Source organism: Neovison vison, chromosome 6, assembly GCF_020171115.1.
Source record: "Neovison vison isolate M4711 chromosome 6, ASM_NN_V1, whole genome shotgun sequence".
In the NCBI taxonomy this organism is placed as follows: domain Eukaryota; kingdom Metazoa; phylum Chordata; class Mammalia; order Carnivora; family Mustelidae; genus Neogale; species Neogale vison.
In genome coordinates, this window is record NC_058096.1 from 139,723,808 (window position 1) to 139,745,623 (window position 21,816).

General features: G+C 36.3%; 1 protein-coding gene across 7 annotated transcripts in view; it reads right to left on the reverse strand.

The window, feature by feature from the left end:
- Window positions 1-1,012: 1,012 nt before the first annotated feature.
- The window catches only part of ANKRD28 (ankyrin repeat domain 28), a 205,301-nt gene continuing 184,497 nt past the window's right edge, over window positions 1,013-21,816 (reverse strand). For all 7 annotated transcript variants that reach the window (XM_044252504.1, XM_044252505.1, XM_044252502.1 and 4 more), the window contains 10 exons: window positions 20,415-20,502; window positions 19,837-19,954; window positions 19,074-19,293; window positions 13,008-13,095; window positions 12,835-12,918; window positions 11,973-12,118; window positions 11,257-11,339; window positions 10,721-10,803; window positions 9,854-9,945; window positions 1,013-4,279 (listed from right to left, as the gene is read on the reverse strand). In XM_044252504.1, coding sequence (XP_044108439.1) covers window positions 3,993-4,279; window positions 9,854-9,945; window positions 10,721-10,803; window positions 11,257-11,339; window positions 11,973-12,118; window positions 12,835-12,918; window positions 13,008-13,095; window positions 19,074-19,293; window positions 19,837-19,954; window positions 20,415-20,502 — 1,289 coding nt within the window. In that variant the 3' untranslated portion in view covers window positions 1,013-3,992. The remainder of the gene's footprint in view (window positions 4,280-9,853; window positions 9,946-10,720; window positions 10,804-11,256; window positions 11,340-11,972; window positions 12,119-12,834; window positions 12,919-13,007; window positions 13,096-19,073; window positions 19,294-19,836; window positions 19,955-20,414; window positions 20,503-21,816) is intronic.

The following is a 21,816-nucleotide window of genomic DNA, read 5'->3' on the forward strand; positions in this document are numbered from 1 at the left end:
GGAACTTACATAGTTTAGTTGTAAAGCATGTGGTCAAACTTCCAAAGTATCAATTTCAAAAAGGACCAGAAAACACGTTAGAGGTTGTTAGGTGGTTAAGAGTGTGGACTATGGAAATGACTGCCCAGATTTAAATCCAGGCTTTACAATTACTGGCCAGGTGGTCTTGGGCAAATTACTTCACCTTTCTGCCTCATTCCTCATCTGTTAAATGGTACTATTAATAGTACCTATCTTCACAGATAGTTGTGTGGATTAAGAGATGTATTTCAATTACTTACAACCTTACCCAGTACGTGATAAACATTTAGAGGCATTCTGAGTTATTACCAGCATAAGATGATTTTGAGCAAGGTTATTAAAGTCCTCTTTGCCTGCTCTTCCAGTCACCTATTTATATCTTTTTGTTCTCACTTTTGTTATCTCATCTCTGTACATGTGTATAATTAGCTCTTTTGTAGGTTGGCATGGTCTTTTTGTGCTCTGAAGTGTTAAATGCTGACACCTATTCCATCCTCTCTCTCCCACCAACCCATTTTACAAACTACTTATTTTGTTCTTTTCACCTAAGATGGTATTTGCCCCTTTCTCCACCTGCTCAAAGCATAGCTGACATTCCTCAGTGCCCAGCCTAAATGTCATCTTTTCCAGGAAGCCCATTCTGATCTTTTCCAAAGTCATCTTTCTCTGACCTTCCTTAGCAGTTCATCTCTACCTCAATTACAATTTTATACTTTCTATTTTCAGGTGTATGTCCATGAGAAGACTATAACTCCTAGAGGACACCACAATTTCTAGGCTCACTTTCTGCCCATTCCCACCCTCTAGTATATGGCAGGCAAGCAATAAGTATCTGTTGAATGAATGTATTTGAGAAGCCCACGTAGATTCATCTAAATTTTAAGTTTTTTATTGAGAAGCCGTCAAGTTTTCAAAGAAAGGTTAAAAACTCGTTGGAATATTACACATTAAAAGAGAAAGAAGTTTACATATAAAAAAGAAAGACACTTGATTTATTGCATTAAAAAACTTTATTTCATTTAAAAGGTCCAATATAAGCCAAATTAAACCCCAAATTGACGGCTATACTTAGAGCTCCTGAACTAAATGGCACTGTTTGAGTGTCTTGTTAAAGGAGGTCATTTGCTATTACCACCATTTCCCCCAAAGTAGTTCTAGAACAGAAGCTGGTATTATTATAATACACATCAGATATTTCAGATGTCATCTTTCATGCAGAGGTTAAAAAAGCAAACAGGCTTTTCTGTTCTGTTTGAGTATAAAAACCACTACAGAGCAGGGCCTGAATGCTTTTGACATACAAGGTGTAACTATAAAGGAACTTACTGTGCTGCTGTGTTCATTCACTGAAGTTGTCCATGTACGTACTCCAACAATACTAGGGCTGTTCAAATACTATTTGGACCAGTAGTTTGGGATTTCCCTTCATTAGGTGCAGACCAAAGGAAGTGGCTGATCAAGCTGGGGATAGACTATCACAAAATGCGATCACAAAGCAATGAAACAGACTTCCTAGTGGGTAAGCAATTGAAAGAGCCACCTCACAAATATTTTCAGTAATAGCATCATTTACATAAAGTGATGCAAGATTTAAGTTCTGCCATGTGTGAGGACAAGTTAAAAACAGCTTGTTACTTTATAGCTACACCTTGGATTTCATTAGATAGGTAAATCTGTGTTTAATGAGTCCTTCTGGAAATCACTTCAGCAGGTAAGTCAAACAGCCTGTAAAAGAGAAGACATGGCAGAAGGCGTGAGATTCATCCTTCCAACATTTTCGTGTTCTCTTGGAGGACAGAGACCCGGGCCCAAGGACAGAAGTTACCGGGAGGGAGGCTTCAACTCCATCTAAGGAAGACCTTTCTAACAGTTAGAGCTGCTCAACAACTGAATGGACTGCTTGGTGAGGTAGAGTCACTGGAAGTGTTCAAGGTGGAAAGATCACCCTTGTAGAAGGGACTCCTGCATTTGTTAAGAGGTTAGACTGGATGAACCTCAGGTCTCTTTCAATTCTGAGATTCTAGAAAATTCCCTCAGGGAATTCAGAAGAGAATTCCTAAAAGGAAAGAGAAAGCACACATATGCATACTTTTAGAATCCTCAAGTTTTTTTTGTTTTTTTGTTTTTTTTTTCCAAAAGGTACAATAGAAAATGTAGTCCACTGTCTTTAAAATGCAAATTCACCTTCCTACCACTAATAATTAGGAAGGGTCCATTATGACTTCTTTATATTATAAAGAAAAGATGGAGGATTACATTTATAATTTCTGTAAATATTTTAGAAAAAATGCTTAAAATCTAGTAGTCAATGCCCTAGAAACTTTATAGATTTTTAGGTAATATGCACAGATACAAATACATTATTCATTAAATACAACTCACATCTGTGTTTTATTATACTCTAAAATATACAGGAATCTTGATGTACTGAAAGAGTGCAAGTAAATACAGTATTCAAGCAGTCACTATTTCTATGTACATGCTCATTAATTCTTCAAAAACCCCACAAAATTATCAAATAGATCAAAATACTGTTCTGTGTTTTCACACTTTATATTCAGAAAAACCAGCTGAAATTTACAATGTCATAAGGTTTCCAGTTTCACAATACAAAAAGGATAAAATGAAATTGGGTATCATTTTGTGAAAATTTATGGAACTTTATCCAGATCTGTAAGACCCCCTACATATGTGAAATCATTCTTACTGGGAAAGTGACAGTTACAGTAAAAGCAGAACCTTATCAATTGTCATTTAAAAGCCTAAATGTCAGCCTTTCTCTATTATTTGAAAGGCAATTTTCCAATTCAGCAGGCAATTGCTTCTTTCCCCAAGTAGTAGCTTGTTTAAATCTGAATAGGACCCAATATAGAAATGCCTTCCAAGAGACTGATAATGTTAACTATCAATAACAAGGGATTTTTTTTTCCTTTTTGATTATTCACTAATCAATGAAAACAAAAATCCCCCAAAATCCATTGTGGAGGCACGAAAGTTAACATAAGTGATGAAGGTATACCATCCAAAGTAGCAAGGTCAAAAACTCCATTCCCAGGACCACTTAAGCTGCAACAGGGTGAAAATAATCTATTTTTTGATTTCATGAAATTTTCTTCTAGGAAATTCTTTACATTTTCAAACAAAAATAGTTCAATTTTAAACCTAAACCATTCAAAACTGGCCAACGATGGCCTGACCTCAATATATCTCATGTCTACATCACAAGTATTTTCACCCTGACTGCACTCAGTCAGCTGGTTTTTAATTCTAATATTATAAAAGTTGGAATTTTTAAATTTTTATGTAGAAGAAAAAATGTAAAAATACATCTGCTTTCTCTCATGGTTTAATACAGTATTCGAAGGCTTTCAGATGTTTTCTTTAAAAAAAAAATCAAAATTTAAAACCATATCTCAGCTTCATTTTTCAGAAATATTAAAGTTTGGTTTAGATAATGTCTCATTTCACCTATTCTGGTTTCCACAAAATGGCATTCTATTAAAAACTTTTAAGTTACTTGGTCCTTTGGCAATTTGCTGTGCACATAATGCCTACTGTATCAAACTTTTATTGCCCTTAAATTTAGTTGTAGTTTTACTGGTAAAATTTAAATCTAGTGTTCTTATCTGTTCTTTAACAATAGTGTTGCTTGTGTAAGCAGATTAGGGTGCACAGTGTCCCAAATTATTCCTGGCACTGCAAAACCAAATTAAACAATTCCACAAAGTAACTTGACATCAAAGTGTTTTCCTCTGGTCAAGTCTATTTCAAGATTCTAGAAGTTCCTTTTGCAAAACTTGCCTTTAAAATTCTTCTTCCTAATGTCATCACATTTCTCTTATTTGCTCACTCTGCGATCTTCCCTCCTAGGTTGCATTTATAACGTGAATCAGAAAGTGCCTTTTTCCTGAAAAAGCACAATCTGAAGCGTTAGTGTCCGAACTCCTCATTCAAACCTCTGGCTCGGCCTCTTAGTAGGTCTCAGAATCAGAGTCATTGAGCTCGTCCACATCGGTGTATAAGTACTCCTGTTCTCCACCAATGTTGTTGAAACTGCAATAGGAGCTAGGTTCATTCCTCATGATGGGCAAGGCTTCAAAGCTGACTGTTTTTGAGGTGTTGGTGTAACGATTAATGGCGTTGAAAGTCAGGGATGATAAAGGGCTACTTGACGAGACAGGCATCATGGTGGCCAAAATGAGAGCGAGGCAATCAGCCACATCCTTGTTGGGGGCACAGGCCAAAGCTGGGGTATAGCCTAGAATTAAAGATAAAATTTCAGTAATTAAACATCAGGAGATAAGATAATAAGCCCAATGGCCTGTAGTTCTAGACAGTTTAAATTACTTGGCTTATGATAAATTGGTTTAATAGAATGATTCAGAAATTTCCAATCAGCAGAAAAGAGTAAAGTCCTAGAAATTTAGGGTGGGAGGAGGATGTGTGTGTGTGTGTGTGTATGTGTGTGTATGATGTTACAGAAAAGGAAACTGAGGCCCAGAGATGGATGATTTCTCCAAGATCTCAAAACTTATCCATAACTACCTAAATTCACAGAAGTTACAGAACTAAAATTAAAACAAACAAACAAAAACTCTTAGACTGATCAAGCTTGCTTCAGAGTGGTGAAAGAATCTTAGTAATTTGTAGTTATATTTAATGCTTACATACTGAGAAATCTAAATGTGTACAGATTCATGAAGAAGCACTGAACAGGTGCTCAAAGATGTGTGTTCAATGAATGGAATGACACTTGGCCGTTGATCAACTTTTCTCTTAGGGACACACAACACTGAAGAAAAACAGGAGATAAACAGGTAAACTTTAAAAACTCCTAAGTCAAGGGGTGCCTGGGTGGCTCAGTGGGTTAAGCCTCTGCCTTCAGCTCAGGTCATGATCTCAGGGTCCTGGGATCGAGCCTCCCATCGGGCTCTCTGCTCAGCAGGGTGTCTGCTTCTGCCTCTCTCTCTCTGCCTGCCTCTCTGCCTACTTGTGATCTCTATCAAATACATAAAATCTTAAAAAAAAAAATAAATAAACATTAATGTAACCACTATCCAGATTAAGAAAGAGAGTATTACCAGCAAACCAGGAGCTCCACATGTTCCTTCACTACCCCTTTACTCTTCCATAAAGGTAACTACTATCCTGAATTATATGGTAATCATGGCTGTGCCTTTCGTTTTAGTTATATTCATAAATGCTATAGTTTAGTTCTGACTTTTTCTGAACTGAATATAAATGGAATCATATAGTATATATTATATCTGACCTCTCTCACTTAACATTATGTCTGTGAGATTTATCCATGTTGTTGTATATAACTATAGTCAATTCATTTTCATTGTTTATACATTCCATTGTTGTGATTATACCATAGTTTAGTTATCCATTCTAGCTACTGGACATTTGGCTGTTTCCTGTTCTCTTATATATATTTTTATCCATGCTTTATTAGCCTTGAGAAGGAAGAAACATTTTTTTCCCTTCAAAACTCTCCCCCTTTTTAAGGGTCAAAGGGAACAACTGATGCTCCTGCAAACTTGGCAGGAGTGACTGAAGGGTGTGCATTTATTTTATTTTATTTTTTATTTTTTAAACATTTTATTTATTTGACAGACAGAGATCACAAGTAGGCAGAGAGGCAGGCAGAGAGAGGGGGGAAGCAGGATCCCCGCCGAGCAGAGAGGCCAATGTGGAGCTTGATCCCAGGACCCCGGGATCATGACCCGAGCCGAAGGCAGAGGCCCAACCCACTGAGCCACCCAGGTGCCTCGGGTGTGCATTTTTAAATTAAACCCTGTTTACTCAAAATGAAAGAGCTCTTTCAAGAGTTCTGTAAGTCTGAGGGTGCCTGCTGGACTGCAGAACAGGCAGGCAGAACAATCCTTTAGCCACGCCACGATGCCTTGGATCAGAGTTAAGGGTGGAGGGGGAGAAGAGTATCTCAGAAGTGTTCTACAGTTGGAATATGACAAAAAGCAGGCTCCTCTCCTCTGCATGGAGTTGACAGGGTCAGCTAAAGAGAAAAGAGAAGCAAATTGCCTCAGGATGAGGGTCTAATCTATCCCATGCAGGTATAAAATATTTTGTTCCTCCAGAAAATCCATGGAAATATATTGCTATGACTTGTCAACTCTGGGTCCTGATTACTATTTCACATTGCAAAGTGTGTTAGAAGATACCCAGGTGATCACAGATGACCTTCATTATCATCTGTTATATTATCCCTTTTGTTTATTTATAAGGAAAAAAATATAAAAAATATTGAAAATGATCAACAAAGATCTGAATACTAGCTAATGATTCCGAGTCTCATTATGTGGCCAAATATATAAAAAGTTAGCATTTTAGGCTGCTCATTTTACTCTCTATAGAGAGTATTTCCAGAGTAGCTATATTTCCAGAAATTGATCTACTGAAAATGAAAATTTCTTTTAAAACTCTGTAGTCTGAACTTACAGGTGATATCATTCACTTCTTTGGATCTCATGACTATACATACTTATGATTCCCAAATCTTTATGTCCAATCTAGATTTTGCTTTTGGTCTCTAGATCCGTACGTCCCATTATCCACTTGGGAGCTTCCAGTGAAATTTTCTCGTGCCCCCGTATGAATCTAGCTCTTACTCCTACTTTCCAGTCTTAAACAATGGCACTCCCATCCACACAGCACTCCAAGCCAGGAGGTATGAGACTTCTCTCACAAAGTACCAATGATTCCCTCCATAAGATCTCTAGAAACATTTATATCTTTTCATCTCCAGTGTCTCTACCTTAATTCTGGTTACCACCTTCTCTCACCTGCAAACATTTATTTGTTTTCCCATTCTAATCTTGCTCTCTCCTTCAGACTAACTGCTAACTTCCCAGTGCACAGATCCTTTGCCACTTAATCTAAGAGGCTCTGGCACAACTCCAATTTTTACTGGTCCTGTGCTCTATCTCTAAATATGCCACTCTCTCTGCTTAGAAAGCTCTCTCCCCACTCTCTTACTTGTCCTTTAAATTTCGGCTTACAGGTCCCCTTTTTTTTTGGGGGGGGGGATGCCTTCCCTGATCCTGTAAGAAAAGACTTCAAACACTGTCTTACCTGTTCTCACAGCATTTTAAGTTTAGTCCAAATGAACCACTTTCAGTGCATTGTAACAGCCTGTTTATACTCTCCATTTAAAGAAGTAGACAGTCTTACTCTATATATCCTATCTTCAAAACGGAGCACAGTGCCTGGCACAATCACTCACCCAGTAAATAATCACTCATCATGTCCAGGAACTCTCCTAAGCACTTAGAATATAACAGTAATGCAACTGATACAGACTCCCTGGCACTGTGGAGCTTCTATTCATTCTAGTGGGGGAGACACACAATTGACATAATAAAAAACTAAATTATATATAAATAGATATATAAATGATATATAATGTATATTTATATATTATATATAAAATATATAAATAATATAATATTTATATATAATATAGACATATATTACATATAATTATATATAATTTGCAAAATTATATATAAATAGATATATAAATATATCTATTTGAAGATAAGCTTTATGGAAAAAAAGAAAGCAGAAAGAAAAGAGCAGGATGACAAGGACTGAGAATGCTGTGGCAGAGTCTATAACAGGTGTAGTATAAATCGGTTCACCACAGGCTTCACTAAGAAGATAAAACTTGAGTAAAGATTTGAAACAGTTAAGGAATTTACTCAAAGACTTGCTTGAGGACAGAGTGTTCCAGGCAGAGAAAGTAGTCAGGATGAAGATCACAATGCACATAGATCCCTGGTGTGTAGGGGCTGGGATCACAAAATGGAGAGAAGAAAGAATAGGAGATGAGGTTAGAGAGGAAATAGGGCAGTGGACTAATCATGAAGGGCCTTGAAGATTACTGTGAGTCAAGTGAGATTCAAATGAGTAGTATCTTGTCACATATTTTGAAAGGATCCAGGCCAGGGTGGTAAGCATAGAAAAGGTGGAACTACTGGAGGCAGATCAGTAGTATATGAAGGATTGTACACTGGGTATGAGAAAGAGAAGTCAAGAACTCCAGGTTTTTGTCCTGAACAATTACAAGGATGGGATCATTACAACTGAGATCAGGAAGCTGTGGGGAGAACAGGGTTGGCAGGGAAAGGAGAAGAGTCAATTCAATTCTGGACGAGTTAGGTTTGAGCTGTTTATTAGACAGCCACATAGTACTGTCAATTAGGCAGCTGGATCTGCAAAGATCACATCTCTATAGAGGTGAGAGGTCTGGGCGGGAGCCTCCTATGAGAGGTCTGGGCGGGAGATATAAATCCAGAAATTCTCAGCATGTACATTGTATCAAAGAACCAAAGGACTGGATATAGATAGGGGAAGCAAAAAGAACCAAGGACCAAGTCCCAGAGCCCTCAAATATTAAGAAGTTAGGAAGAAACTTCACAAAAGAAACTGAGAAGGAATAACGAGTAACACCGGGTGAAAAACAAAAAAGTGTCCAAGTAAACAAAGTTTAACAAAGAAAAAAGTATATACCTGAAACTCTAATGTTGCATGTTAATTATGCCTTAATTAAAAAATTATAAAAAAAAAATTTCAGTCCCAGGGAATCTGGCTACTTAATCCAACCATCAAAACAGCAAAGTTACAAACCCTCACCCAGTTATCAATTGAAGGAACCAGGTATTTATGAATGAAGGCAGACTGGGTTCACCTACAGAAGGGTACTATAATCAAACCAAATGACTCTCCCTCTTACCCCAACCTAAAGTGATCTGTACCTATTTATCCATGTAATAGTGTGCAGTATAAAGGAAAATATGGAGATTATTTGGGGGAAATATTGAACACTTGCCATGGCAGACTGCAACCTGCACATCCCTAGGTACTCCCTTATATCCTATATACTTTAAATTCTATATTAAAACCCTTATTCATGTAAAAAAAAAAAAAAAGAAAAAGGAATAATCAATTGTGCCAAATTCTGATAAGTTAGGTACAATGAGAACTTAAGAAATGACTCAGTATTGTAGAGATCACTGGTGATCTTGAGGACAGTGTACCAGTGTGGTGGGGGCAAAGAAGTGGTGGCAGCAAAGATCTGACTCGGTGAGGGGTTTCAGAAGAGAATAAGAGAGGGGAAGGTGGCAGCACAAACGCCTCAAGTCAACACTTGAGTAACTGTGCTGCAAAGGGGTACAGTTTTGCAGTACTTGTACTTGAGGAATAGTTAGATTAATTTTTTTTTTTTTTTAAGATTTTAAGAGAGTGCATAAACCAAAGGAAGGGGCAGAGGGAGAAGCAGACTCCCCAATGAACAGGAAACTTGATCCCAGGACCCCAAGAACATGACCTGAGCTGACGGCCCCCGACTGAGCCATCCAGGTGCCCCTTATATAGAAGATATTTTAAGATGAGGGAAATAATGTTTATACACACGGGAATAATCTAGGAAGGGTCCTACAAAAAGTCCTGACCTGAATCCAAGGCAGATGCTTAACCAACTGAGCCACCCAGGAATCCTTGAAGATTAACTTTAGATAAGAACCTGGCTCTTAAGGGCCTTGATAAGTATTTGCTGACCGAACAAATTATCTGAATACTAAGATGAATGAATTAAACCAGGTAGTAAAATTCAGAAGTTTATCTCTTATACAGACTCTTCTTATTTTTCTTGCCCTTATTTCCTTTGCCACATGGTATTATTCAATATTAATTTCGGCTCTCCTCTTTAACCAACACAAAATATCCACATTTATTTCACTTCAAATATCAATAGGAAAATAAAACCTTCAGTAAAATATAGGTTAAGGAAAAATACATAACTACTTACCATTTTCATCTACTGCAAGCACACTTGCTCCTTTCCCCAAAAGTTCCTGAACCACCATTGTCAGCCCATTTCGGGCAGCAACATGCAGAGGTCTGGGAGAAAAAAAAATACATGTGTACACACACATAGGTACGTGGCCCTCAGTAGGTACACACACACACACACACACACACACACACTTTCTTTTGTAATTCTGGTTGTTGAAGGGCATTTTTGCTAAGTTGTGATGACCCAGAAATATAAAATTGAGGAACCCAATCCTAACAGCAATATAGATGGGAATGGGGGACAAAATCAAAGTGCAGAGTGCGCTGCCAAACCCCCCAACGTGCATAAACATAGCACTATCCCCTGGCCCCAGAGCCATCTATCTTTACCAATACCTTCTGTTTGCTTCCTTCTAAGACTCAATGGTTAAAAAGGTTTTACTAAATAAACTGTATTCTTAAGTTGTTTTAAAAAATGATGTTGGCAAATACATAGAATATACAATAAAACCCACTAATTGAAATAGTACAAATTTCAATAGGCTTTGAAAAAATTTATACAGGTTCTGTGGCTAGTTTTTGGACCCTCAAGAGATCTGACATGTGAATGGGAACCAGTACTATAATTTATTTATTTTTAAACCAAGACTCAACGTAAAATAGCAAATGGAAATTGCAAGAGAAAAATGGGAGACTCTGATCTAAGATCTAAGGGGTCACCTGAAAGACAGCTGCTCACATTAAGAACTTCATTCTTTCTGAAATCTCTCTAGTTTATAGATACATGGCAAGTTTTTTACCTCATTTATTGCTGGGATCAAATAACATTATTCTAGTCGACTTTCATAAAACAGGTTTACACCAGACTGAAAATACTCACGTTTGCAAGGCTGCATTGGTTGCATTGATGAGGTTTCTATCTGTTATCTTTTCCAGTATTAACAAGGCACTAGTTTCATGACCCTAAAATTATGGCAAATAACTCTTAAAAACTTAATTATCATTAAAAATAAATATACAAAATCAATAAACCTCAACTGTTGTTCATACAATATGTACATCACCATATACATGCCATAGATATTTTTGGCTAACAATGCCCTGAATATTTATATTTGTCTGAATGTGTTGGTGGAATAGGGTTGGGAGAGGACAGGAATATTTAAGTTTGGAGAGATTACATTTAGACTTACACTCCAAAACTTACTTGGCCCACTGGAGACTTTGATATATCATGGTGCCTAACAGGACAGTTAATTTTTTCCCCCCTCAAGAAATCTGATGCCAGTGATCAGTAGAGAGGTTTCAATTTCTAGCTTTGTTCACTTCAGTGCAGTAGGAAAGCTTTACTAAGTTTGGGGAAAATGCCACTGTTAATATAAACAATGAAAACATACCCTTAAAATGTGTACCTACCTTGCTGCAAGCCAAATGGAGGGCGGTGTTTTTACTGTTATCTTGTAAAGTCAGATCTGCACTAGCACTGCTAACCAGCATCTCTGGCAGGAAAAATTACATCAAGTCTTATATTTACGAGCACATATCTTAGATTACTAATAAACTCACTGTAGAGAAATATAAAGATACAAAACAACAATATCCCTCTAGTGAAAGTTTAAGAAAAATACTGTAACCTAAAATATACACACTGTATCATCAGGTTATCCTGTAAGTCACAGACACAATAGCAACATTTATGCTGCGAGAGCTTACTAAATTTCAAATAATGCCTTAAACACTCTGGATTCATACTCTCACAATAACCCCACAAAGTAGGCACTGTTACTTTCCTAAACTTCAAAAATGAAAAAATTGAGTCATAAGGTCACTTAATTGGTAAAACTAGGACTCATATGCTGTCCATCTAACTCCAGAGACAGGGTCTTTACCATTATCCCACACTGCCTTGCTATAGTAAGACTGTTTAATCAGCAAGGGCAAATGAAAACATTTTGGCTCTAGATAAAAATGTGGGTTGAAAGCAAGCTAGAGGTTTTAAATCTCAGGAGATAACTGTGGCAAATTTGACAGAGTCAGAAGGCTTGGGATCTAAGTTTTCCATAAGTTAAACACACATAAGCAATACAGTATTATAGCATTAGAATAATACAAGCCTTAATCAGTGTCTTTACCAACTGTATTTGTCTGTCCATTTTCTGCTGCCATCATGAGAGGGGTTTTCCCAGAAGAGTCTAAAGAATTAACTTGAGCATTATGGCTGAGAAGCAGCTGTAAACACTCTACATGGTCTGTGAAGGCGGCCGCATGGAGAGGGGTTCTGTAATACAAAGAAAAAGGGAGATTTCACTAAATCTGTTTGTCTCATAGTCTAGAATAAATTATTCCTGAATTTATGACAAGTAATTTCCAAGGGTTTACATATTAGGCTATAAAATCATTGCCTCGATACAAATAGGCTTAATGGAGCTTAATAATTTCTGCCAGAGTAATTGGTATTTGATAATATAAAAGGCCCTTAATTAAACTAGTACAACATAAAATTGCTAAACAAAATTACATCACCAACGAAATTTTAGAAGAAATAAATCCTGACCCAATATTGCCACCTGTTACAACTGGTGGACTCTTCTCCAGCCTTTATTTATATTTAGAAAACTGTTACATTTATTAATAATCATCTTCGGTAACAAACATACCTTTAAGAAAACATACCTTTAAGAAAAGAAAAAATCTTACATTTTACAAGTTTTAAAGAGGAAGACTGGCTAAAAATCGTAATAAAAAAGCCTTTTATAATGAGAATTATATATTGCATATAAATATTAATTAAATATATAATTATGTAATTTATAATACATTATAAACATTAAGATTTTATGACAATTTATACTTCCAAATATAAAAATCAACTTTTATTTAATAATGGGTTCTCTGTTAATTCTTCTACATAATCTAGTTAATTTTCCATATAATTTAGTTAAATTTTTTTTCCTATTGCAAGTCAAGCTATTTTCTAGGTAGTTGAATTCCTACCTTCCTTTTGAATCTGTGGTGTTCACGATGCTGGCACCTAAAGTATCAATTAACATTTCAGCAGCACCTTCGTTGTCATTTATCCTGTGTAAGGTAACAAAGTGATCACTCTCACAGCAATGGTGTATTTCTTATATGGTCAAAGCAAATCTGATTCACCTGCCTTTACTTACACAGCACAATGCAAAGGACTGAAAGCATTTCCTTCCATTTTTTGGAAAACTTCCTGTTCTAAAAGAAGTTCTACACATGTCTCATGACCTAAATAAGTAAATGAGAATCAGATATTAAAATCCAAAAAAGGTAATTGCCCAAATATACCCACATATCCCTAACACAAATAAGAAAAAACTTCACGCGGATTAGAACTAACTGAGCTCACTGAACGCATTAAACATCACATCTCTAGGAGTTTTAAAATCCAAATTACGACCTCAAGGCCTGAAATTCAGAAGCTTCTTGCAATTTTATAGCAGTTTATTACTGACACAACAAATATTTGTTTTGTGGGGAAAAAATTTACTCTCACTATTCTTTTTATGATGACCAGTTAAAGATATTCAGTCATTTTTTTTTTTTGTAAAGATTTTATTTATTTATTTGACAGACAGTGATCACAAGTAGGCAGAGAGGCAGGCAGAGAGAGGAGGAAGCAGGCTCCTTGCTGATCAGAGACCCTGATGCGGGGCTCGATCCCAGGACTCTGGGATCATGACCTGAGCTGAAAACAGAGGCTTTAACCCACTGAGCCACCCAGAGGCCCCTATTTAATCATTTAAAAAAAATGTCCTATATAGCCTAATATAACTTTAAGATTAATATATATTTATATAGCATAATTAACTTCAAAATGTAAGTATTTTGATTTTAGTAATGAGCTAATGATAAAATCTCAAATATTACAGTAGTGTCTAGAGGGAAAAAGTACAAGTCTCTGTCCCCACCATCATCTCCAGTTCCATTTTGTAGATTGTAACCACTATTACCTAAACAGTTTCAAGAAATTTCTAGGCATATACAACTGCATGCACATAAACATGTACTACTTCCTTTTAAAATTTTTATGAAAAATTTTAATTCTGCAACTTGCTTTTCACTTAATAAATAGTACATATCCTTCTATAGTAACATATAGAAATCTTATTTTTGAATCTTTGGAAAAACTTCACAGCATTAACGTATATCATAAATTATTTTAATTTCTAATTATGTATTTTGAAATGATTGCTAGTTTGCATCTGTTATATAACCAAACAAGCTGTAATGAAATCTTCCAGTACTTTATTTAAAAAAATTTTTTTTAGATTTTACTTATTTATTTTTGTGAGTGTACCCAAGTGGTAGGGGGAGCCCGAGGGACAGGCAGACCCCCCTCCCCACTCTGAGCCTGCTGGGATCATTACCTGAAGGTAGGCACTTAACCCACTGAACCACCCAGGTTCCCTGTATTATTTTTTTTTTTAATATTTTTGTAGGATAATTTCCTAGAAATGGTATTGCTGGGTTGAAGGACAAGTACAGATTACTGATAGATAGGCCCATAGTTTTTATTTATTTATTTTTAAAGATTTTATTTATCTGGCGGGGGCGGGGTGGGGTGGGAGAGGAGAGCACTCGTGCACATGTGAATAACTCAGGTGAAGAAGCAAGAGGGAGAGGGGAAGAAAGAATCTCAAGCAAACTTCGGACTGAGCGTGGAGCCAGATACGGGGCTGATCCTACAGCCTTGATACCATGACCTGAGTCAAAATCAAGAGTCACTCAACCAACTGAACCAGTCAGATTCCCAGGCCCACAGTTTTTGAAGACAGGGAAAAACCTAAACCTCAGATTTTCTTTACTTAATTTTTAAAGCAAGGATTTTAGTTAAAATCCAATTGCTATAATAATTGTTGCAAATGAAATGTTGCATCATTTACTTCATTAGTAATTTGGAACCTGTTTTAGGAATAGCCCTTCAACGGACGAATGGATAAGGAAGATGTGGTCCATATACACTATGGAGTATTATGCCTCCATCAGAAAGGATGAATACCCAACTTTTGTAGCAACATGGACCAGACTGGAAGAGATTATGCTGAGTGAAATAAGTCAAGCAGGGAGAGTCAACTATCATTATGGTTTCACTTATTTGTGGAGTATAACAAATAGCATGGAGGACAAGGGGTGTTAGAGAGGAGAAGGGAGTTGGGGTAAATTGGAAGGGGAGGTGAATAATGAGAGACTATGGACTCTGAAAAACAATCTGAGGGGTTTGAAGTGGCAGGGGGGGCGGTGGGAGGTTGGGGTACCAGGTGGTGGGTATTACAGAGGGCACAGATTTCCTGGAGCACTGGGTATGGAGAAAAAATAGTTTTTTTCTGAAAATAAATAAATTAATTTTAAAAAAGGAATAAATTAGATTCTTATACAGGCTATTTATTTATTTCTATGACTCAGTATTTGTCTAACAAAGTGATGCTAGATTTATTTTCTTTTTAGTTACTCTATCATTCTCAAATAATAGCTCAACTTAATTTTTATCCTATAATTGTTTTTACCAGGAAAAAAGTAAGTTTTAGGTAACCTATAACTGTTTCATCTTATGTTAGTTATTTTCTCTAATCTAATGGTTCCCAACTGGAGCAATTTTGCCTTTCAGGAGACATTCAGCCATGTCTGGAGGAATGTTTGCTCATCACAACTGGGCATGGGGTAAGAGGGTGCTACTCTCATTTAGTGGGTCGAGGTTAGCGAGGTTGCTAAACATCTTCCATCCACCGGCAGTCCCTCACAACAAAGGATTTTTGCCAAAATGGCAATAGTGCTGAGGTTGAGAAGACTTGCTTTAACTCTTTCTCCAAATATCAACTCATTACAAAGAAGTAGCCATGGAAAGTTTCCATGATTTAAGAGTTTCCTATCACCCTAGAATAGCAGTTCTCAAGGTGTGAGTCTGGGGAACCCCGGGGTATGGTTGCAAATTAGTCTTTTCTTAAACTAGGCAGTAAAGAAATTTACCACCCTTCTCAATAAAATTGTTTTTTGTTTTTTTTTAAATTTTATTTATTTTTTATTTTTTTTAAAGATTTTATTTATTTATTTGACAGAGAGAAATCACAAGTAGACGGAGAGGCAGGCAGAGAGAGAGAGGGAAGCAGGCTCCCCGCTGAGCAGAGAGCCGGATGCGGGACTCGATCCCAGGACCCTGAGATCATGACCTGAGGCGAAGGCAGTGGCTTAACCCACTGAGCCACCCAGGCGCCCCTGTTTTTTGTTTTGAAAAGAAGTTATTTTTTATAAAAATGTTATTTATATTAATAATTAATGAATTTATTATTTTAAAGTAAATTAATAAATATCCTCAAATTTTTCATTTCTCATTTCCAATATAGTAAGTATTGATGCTCTAACTCCCAGATCATGAGACTGAAAGGTCTGAAAATTACAGAGTAGACTGTATACTGCAAAAAGAGAGTTCTGGGCTACTGATTACCTCCAGCAATCATATCAAGCTGAAAACTTTGTGTCCTTATTTATGAAAGGATGACACAACTGGTCTCTTCATGTTTCAGAGGGATATTCCAAGGACATTTAGAGCTTCAAAAACATTTATCAATTTTTAAAAGAAACAAAGGGATAATACAAGTACTCTTTAAGTTCTGTGTTGAATGACTATATAAACTGAAAATCTGGACTTTAAATGTAGTATGTATAACCAATTCTTTTCTAAAACTTTGTCATCATTTCATTTTAATTTTGAGACAAAGGTTGTTTTCTGGTTTGTTAGAGTGCTTCCAATTTTGTTTTTAGCCATGGAATAATTACTAGTGGAAGTAAAACCATTTTACATTTTCTACTCTCAGAATGCCACATTACGAAACAGACTTCTGACTATAAATATGGTATTAATTTTAGACTGCTTGTATAGCCAACACACATCTAATTCCTTTCAGCTCAATTCAGAATGCACAAATTTGCTACAGTCTGAAAATTAAGACACATCTGCTATCATCTTTAAATGGCAACCAAGCATGTAGTTCATGCAAAATTTTGTGTTTTGTCTCTTGTACACAAGGTGCTTAGAGAATCTAAATTTAGCAGTAACAGAGTAGGAATTCACTTTAGGGAAACAGTGCTCTCCATAAAGACCTGAAAAGAAATGTCATAATAGTAACTCTCCAAAGGGCAGTTACAAGAGCAGTTTATTTACAACTAAATGCCCTGCCCGAGTAAAGACGGCTTATTTTGTGATTTTTACAATGGTTATTTCTCATTGATATATTAAAAAAGAAAAAAAGAACCAAGCAATAAAAATCTGCTTTAAAACAGTTTCATTTCTTGGGATGCCTGGGTGGCTTAGTCAGCTAAGCATCCAACTCTTGATTTCAGCTCAGATCATGATCTCAGGGTTGTGAGACTGAGCCCCACAAAGGCTCTGCGATGGGCATAGAGCCAGCTCAAGATTCTCTCTCCCTCTGCTACTCTCCAGCCCTCTCTAAAAACAAAAACAAAAAAACCCTAGTTTCATTTCTTAAATAAAACTCACATCTGTAGTATGGTAAAACTCCCATCTGTATGGTTTCCTTACAATATTAGATGGTTTTGTTTTTCCTCATACTTGCAAAATATCATTATATTATTAAAAAAAATCAAACTCCAATGGCAAAATATAGTTATCTTTTTAAATTCAGGACTAGTCTTTGGCCATTTCACTATATTCATTAAATACCAATTTTACTGAGCATAAAAGAAAAAAAAGAAGTTGAAATCCAAAGGTTTTAATCTTCAAAACTGTTCTGGCTTGGGATCTAAGGCAGTAAAAATGAAACAGACTAAACTGAGCTTGTGAATTAGCAATACATTTAACTATTCAAGTTTTGATGATACCAACAAATGGTACCAGAGACGGTACTCAGAGATGATGGATGCCCAATAGTCATCACAGAACAAAACTCAAGAAGAGACAAAAACTTCCTCACAGCAAAAGATTAGAACTCTCAATTCTGGCGCAAGGATTAATACGAAAATTCAAATACTGCATTTTAGAAAATACTTATAAAATATTTAATTAACTATAATTTTGCAAGATTCAGGTTTCTCCCCTTTCACTGTGATTCAACATTATCTATCAAGATTTCTCTAGTAAAAGAACCATGAAGGAGCACATTACAGAAAGGGAGAAACCTCAACTCTCTGGTGAGGCAGTCAGCTGGATTTTAAAACAGATACTATACTTATTTTTTAAGTAAGTCAATATTTATATCAAGAGGTAATTCATATTTTCTTAATAATTTGAGGGAAAGTTATTAGAATTGTGAACTAGTTTTTCAGGTATGCTCTCAAAACGAAGAGTAATCTAAATGCTACAGTGAAATTCAAAACAAATTAAAAATCCCCTCTTATCCCTGCTAAAGCCCTAAGCCCAAACTTTTATAGAGTTGATGTTTACAATGTACATAATGTACCCTAGCATTTTCTAACATGATCAGATCTGTGGCCCTATGCAAGGAAAAAAAATCATTATCTCTCAACATGCCTCCTCGCTTAAATTACCTTAATTAGTGACATTTCATAAGCCAAACTTCACTTTGAACATTTAAACCTTAAACAGCTTTATACTTCTCTGAGTGATTGTCAGTAAGCCCACCTATAAAAGGACTGACTGGCTGTGAGCTTCTAGGAAGCCAAAGGTCAATATGTTCTGATCGTGTAGCAAAGTTAACTTAACCATAAAAGCTTCTAAGTTTCTAGGTCTGTGATCTGCTAAGATTTTAGTCCCTTAAAATGTGGAGCATACATGTTACTGTTGCTAGAAGGATCTATCTTGCAACGTACTCAGAAAACATATACAGATTTCAGTTTAGAATGTGATACATTTTTATTTTTTGCTACATTTTCCCCCCTAATACAAGTACACTTAGAAAGAAAAAGAACAAAATCAAACTATGAGCATATTATATATATAAAGGACATTGTAAATATTAATAGAAGTATGTTAAAAATGCAAAAATACCTGTTGAAGCAAAGATCTAAGAAAAATTTCAAACTTAATGATGAGTTTATATCAAAAGATATTTGGCTTTACCATGACAAGTGATAGGAGTAAGCTTACAACTACATAGGTATAGTATTTCTATGTTCCTACTGATCTCACAGTTGCCTAATAAATATTCATAATATCATAGTGTATTATAGTTTCTTGTCTCTGTTTGGTACATTAACAGGCATTTAATGTAGATTTATAACTTATACTCAACCGTTGTAGCAGGCCCAGTGAAGTGCTGTATATCCATGATTGTCTGCTATGGCTGGGTTTGCATCTACAGATGCTGCTGACTGCAAAAGGGCTCCGAGAACACCAATGTGTCCACAGGCAGCTGACAAGTGTATAGGTGTCCGGCCCCTGCTATCTCGAAATAAGCACTTAGCACCATGTTGAAGTAATGCATCTACACATTCTTCATGGCCTGTAACTGCCTGAAAGAAAAAGTATTTGTAGGTATTTGAATATATTATCTTGGGTACTATGTAGCAACTTAAAAAAGTTTTTAAAGTCTGTATTCCCCATATTTGTCCATCAATTAAAGCATTTATCTTTTTTTTAGTAATTAAGTGTTTTTATTGGAAAAGGCTTAAAAATTCATGTAAAGCAGTAACTTTGTCAAAACACAAGTATTATGAGAAACAGGAATAAAGGAACTTATAAATCAGTAAAAACAATGAAGGCAAAAAAGGTGAATGGCTGCAAAGGGGAAAAGACAAAAATGTGTAAGGAAATAGTTGTAATAATGAGAAAAAGTAAAATGGACATTAAGTCTACTCAAGGTTTTGGGGTTTTTAAATTTTCTTCCAACACTGTTTCCTAAATTAAGTTGTGTTTTGTAGCTGTTTAAAATTAGTGACCCAAAACTATTTAGTAAATATCTGATGAAGAAAAATAAACACAGCCTAGTTTAGTTTTAGGGAAAATGAGATCCTAAGAAATTTTTGATTAAAGGCAATGGGAACATTTTTGCTTACCCCTCTATGCAATGCTGTCCTTCCCCATTTATCTTTGGCATCTACATTTGCTCCTTTGTTCAACAGTGAGTAAACACAGTCCGTGTGCCCATTGAGAACAGATAGCATCAGAGGAGTCCTGGGCAACAACAGGAATAGGTTCAGTGTTAAGTACCTAAGACTCCACTCCATGAAAAACAATTAAACAGCGTGTTGTCCTGTTTTCTAAACATGTCTTTTTGTGATGCAAATTTAAAGTATACTTAGATGAGAAAACTACACTTGATGCTATTCAGTTAACATATCATGATAGATTTACTAAAACAGGGGCAAAAGCATGAAGATCAACACACATATTATTATTATTTTTAAAAGATTTTATTTACTTATTTGACAGGCAGAGATTACAAGCAGGCGGGGCAGGGGGTGGGGGTTGGGGAGAAGCAGACTCCCTGCTGAGCAGAGAGTCTGATGCGGGGCTCAATCCCAGGACTCTGAGACCACGACCTGAGCCAAAGGCAGAGGCTTTAACCCACTGAGCCACCCAGGCGCCCCTCAACACACATCTTAAAAATAATTTAAAAATCATTAGAACTTACTGTCCATTTCCATCTTGAATGTCTACTGCATTCTGTGGTTCTGCATTTCCTATTAGTAGCCGCAAGCATTCTGAATGACCATTTGTTGCTGTAGAGTGATATTTTAAAATTTCAGTAATTACAATGGTAAAACAGAGAATTTCCATCTTAGGGCATATTTTCTAGATGTACCTGTGAGATCCTATCCCTGAATTTACTAGTCAAAGAAAAATAAGTATAGATACAAAGAAGGTTTCTATTGCCTTTGTTGGTGAAACTGAATAGATTTAAATCCCCCACGGTAAAATACGGCCATAGCCATCCCTCACCAACTGTCCTGCCAACAAAATGCTCATTTTATTTGGTGCTTTGATGGTAGCAACTGTGATCAAGGGGAGGCACCCTGCCGTCGTTAGCCAAGGGATGAAACTGTGATTAGATCAAGTTCATCGCAACTACATTCTTTGCCAATGACTGGCTTCAAGATGAGTCTTGGTCTAGTCTGACCACTGAGATGCTAAGAAGTCTGAGGGCTTCTGGGAAATATTTCCCAAATAAAAAAATATTTGACAAGTTCTTCTTTTCCTGATTTTTTATGTGAATCCTGTAAAGAAGCAGTAGCTATTCTGTGCCATGACTGCAAAGGCAAGAGAATAGAGAGCTCTGATACCACTGCTTAATCAATCAATCCTGGAGCTGACTCTACCTCTGAACATTTTGTGAGAGGATAAACACTTGTCACTTAAGCCACCTTTTAGTTGAGTACTATGAAAGTATTCCAATGGATACATATATAATCAAAGAAGAAACCATCTACTTAAAGACTGAATTTAAATGTCTAAACATAAAATGGGCAATGGTATAAAACAGAAGTAGCCTAGAGAAAACAGCAATCTTTTTTGGGGGGAGTGGGTTTATTTATTTATTTGAGAGAAGAGAGACAAACAGAGATAGTGAGAGATAGCATGAGTGGAGAGAGGGAGAAGCAGGCTCCCCACTGAGCAGGGAGCCCAATGCAAGGCTCAATCTTAGGACCCTGGGATCATGCCTGGAGCTGAAGGCAGATGTTTAACCAACTGAGCCATCCAGGCACTCCAAAACAGTAAGCTTTTAAGGTAAGCAAAATTCAGGTCCTTCCCATAATACAGTAAAATTTGAACTTTAAATATATAAGTCACATAATGTTGCAAAAAGGAATATCTATCACTGTTCTTCCTAATTAAAAGACAAATTAATGAAAGAAAGCTAGGTGCCCTAATATTCTACAGTACCTTCTAATAGCTATATTAAATTCTAATAGTTATTAATTAAGACTTACGGTACAAAATCATTCCATATCTATATGCTGCACTCTGCCAGCAGCTCTCAATGTAATCAATAACAGCCAACACTGAAGCATCTCACTTGGGGATGCATCAAGGAA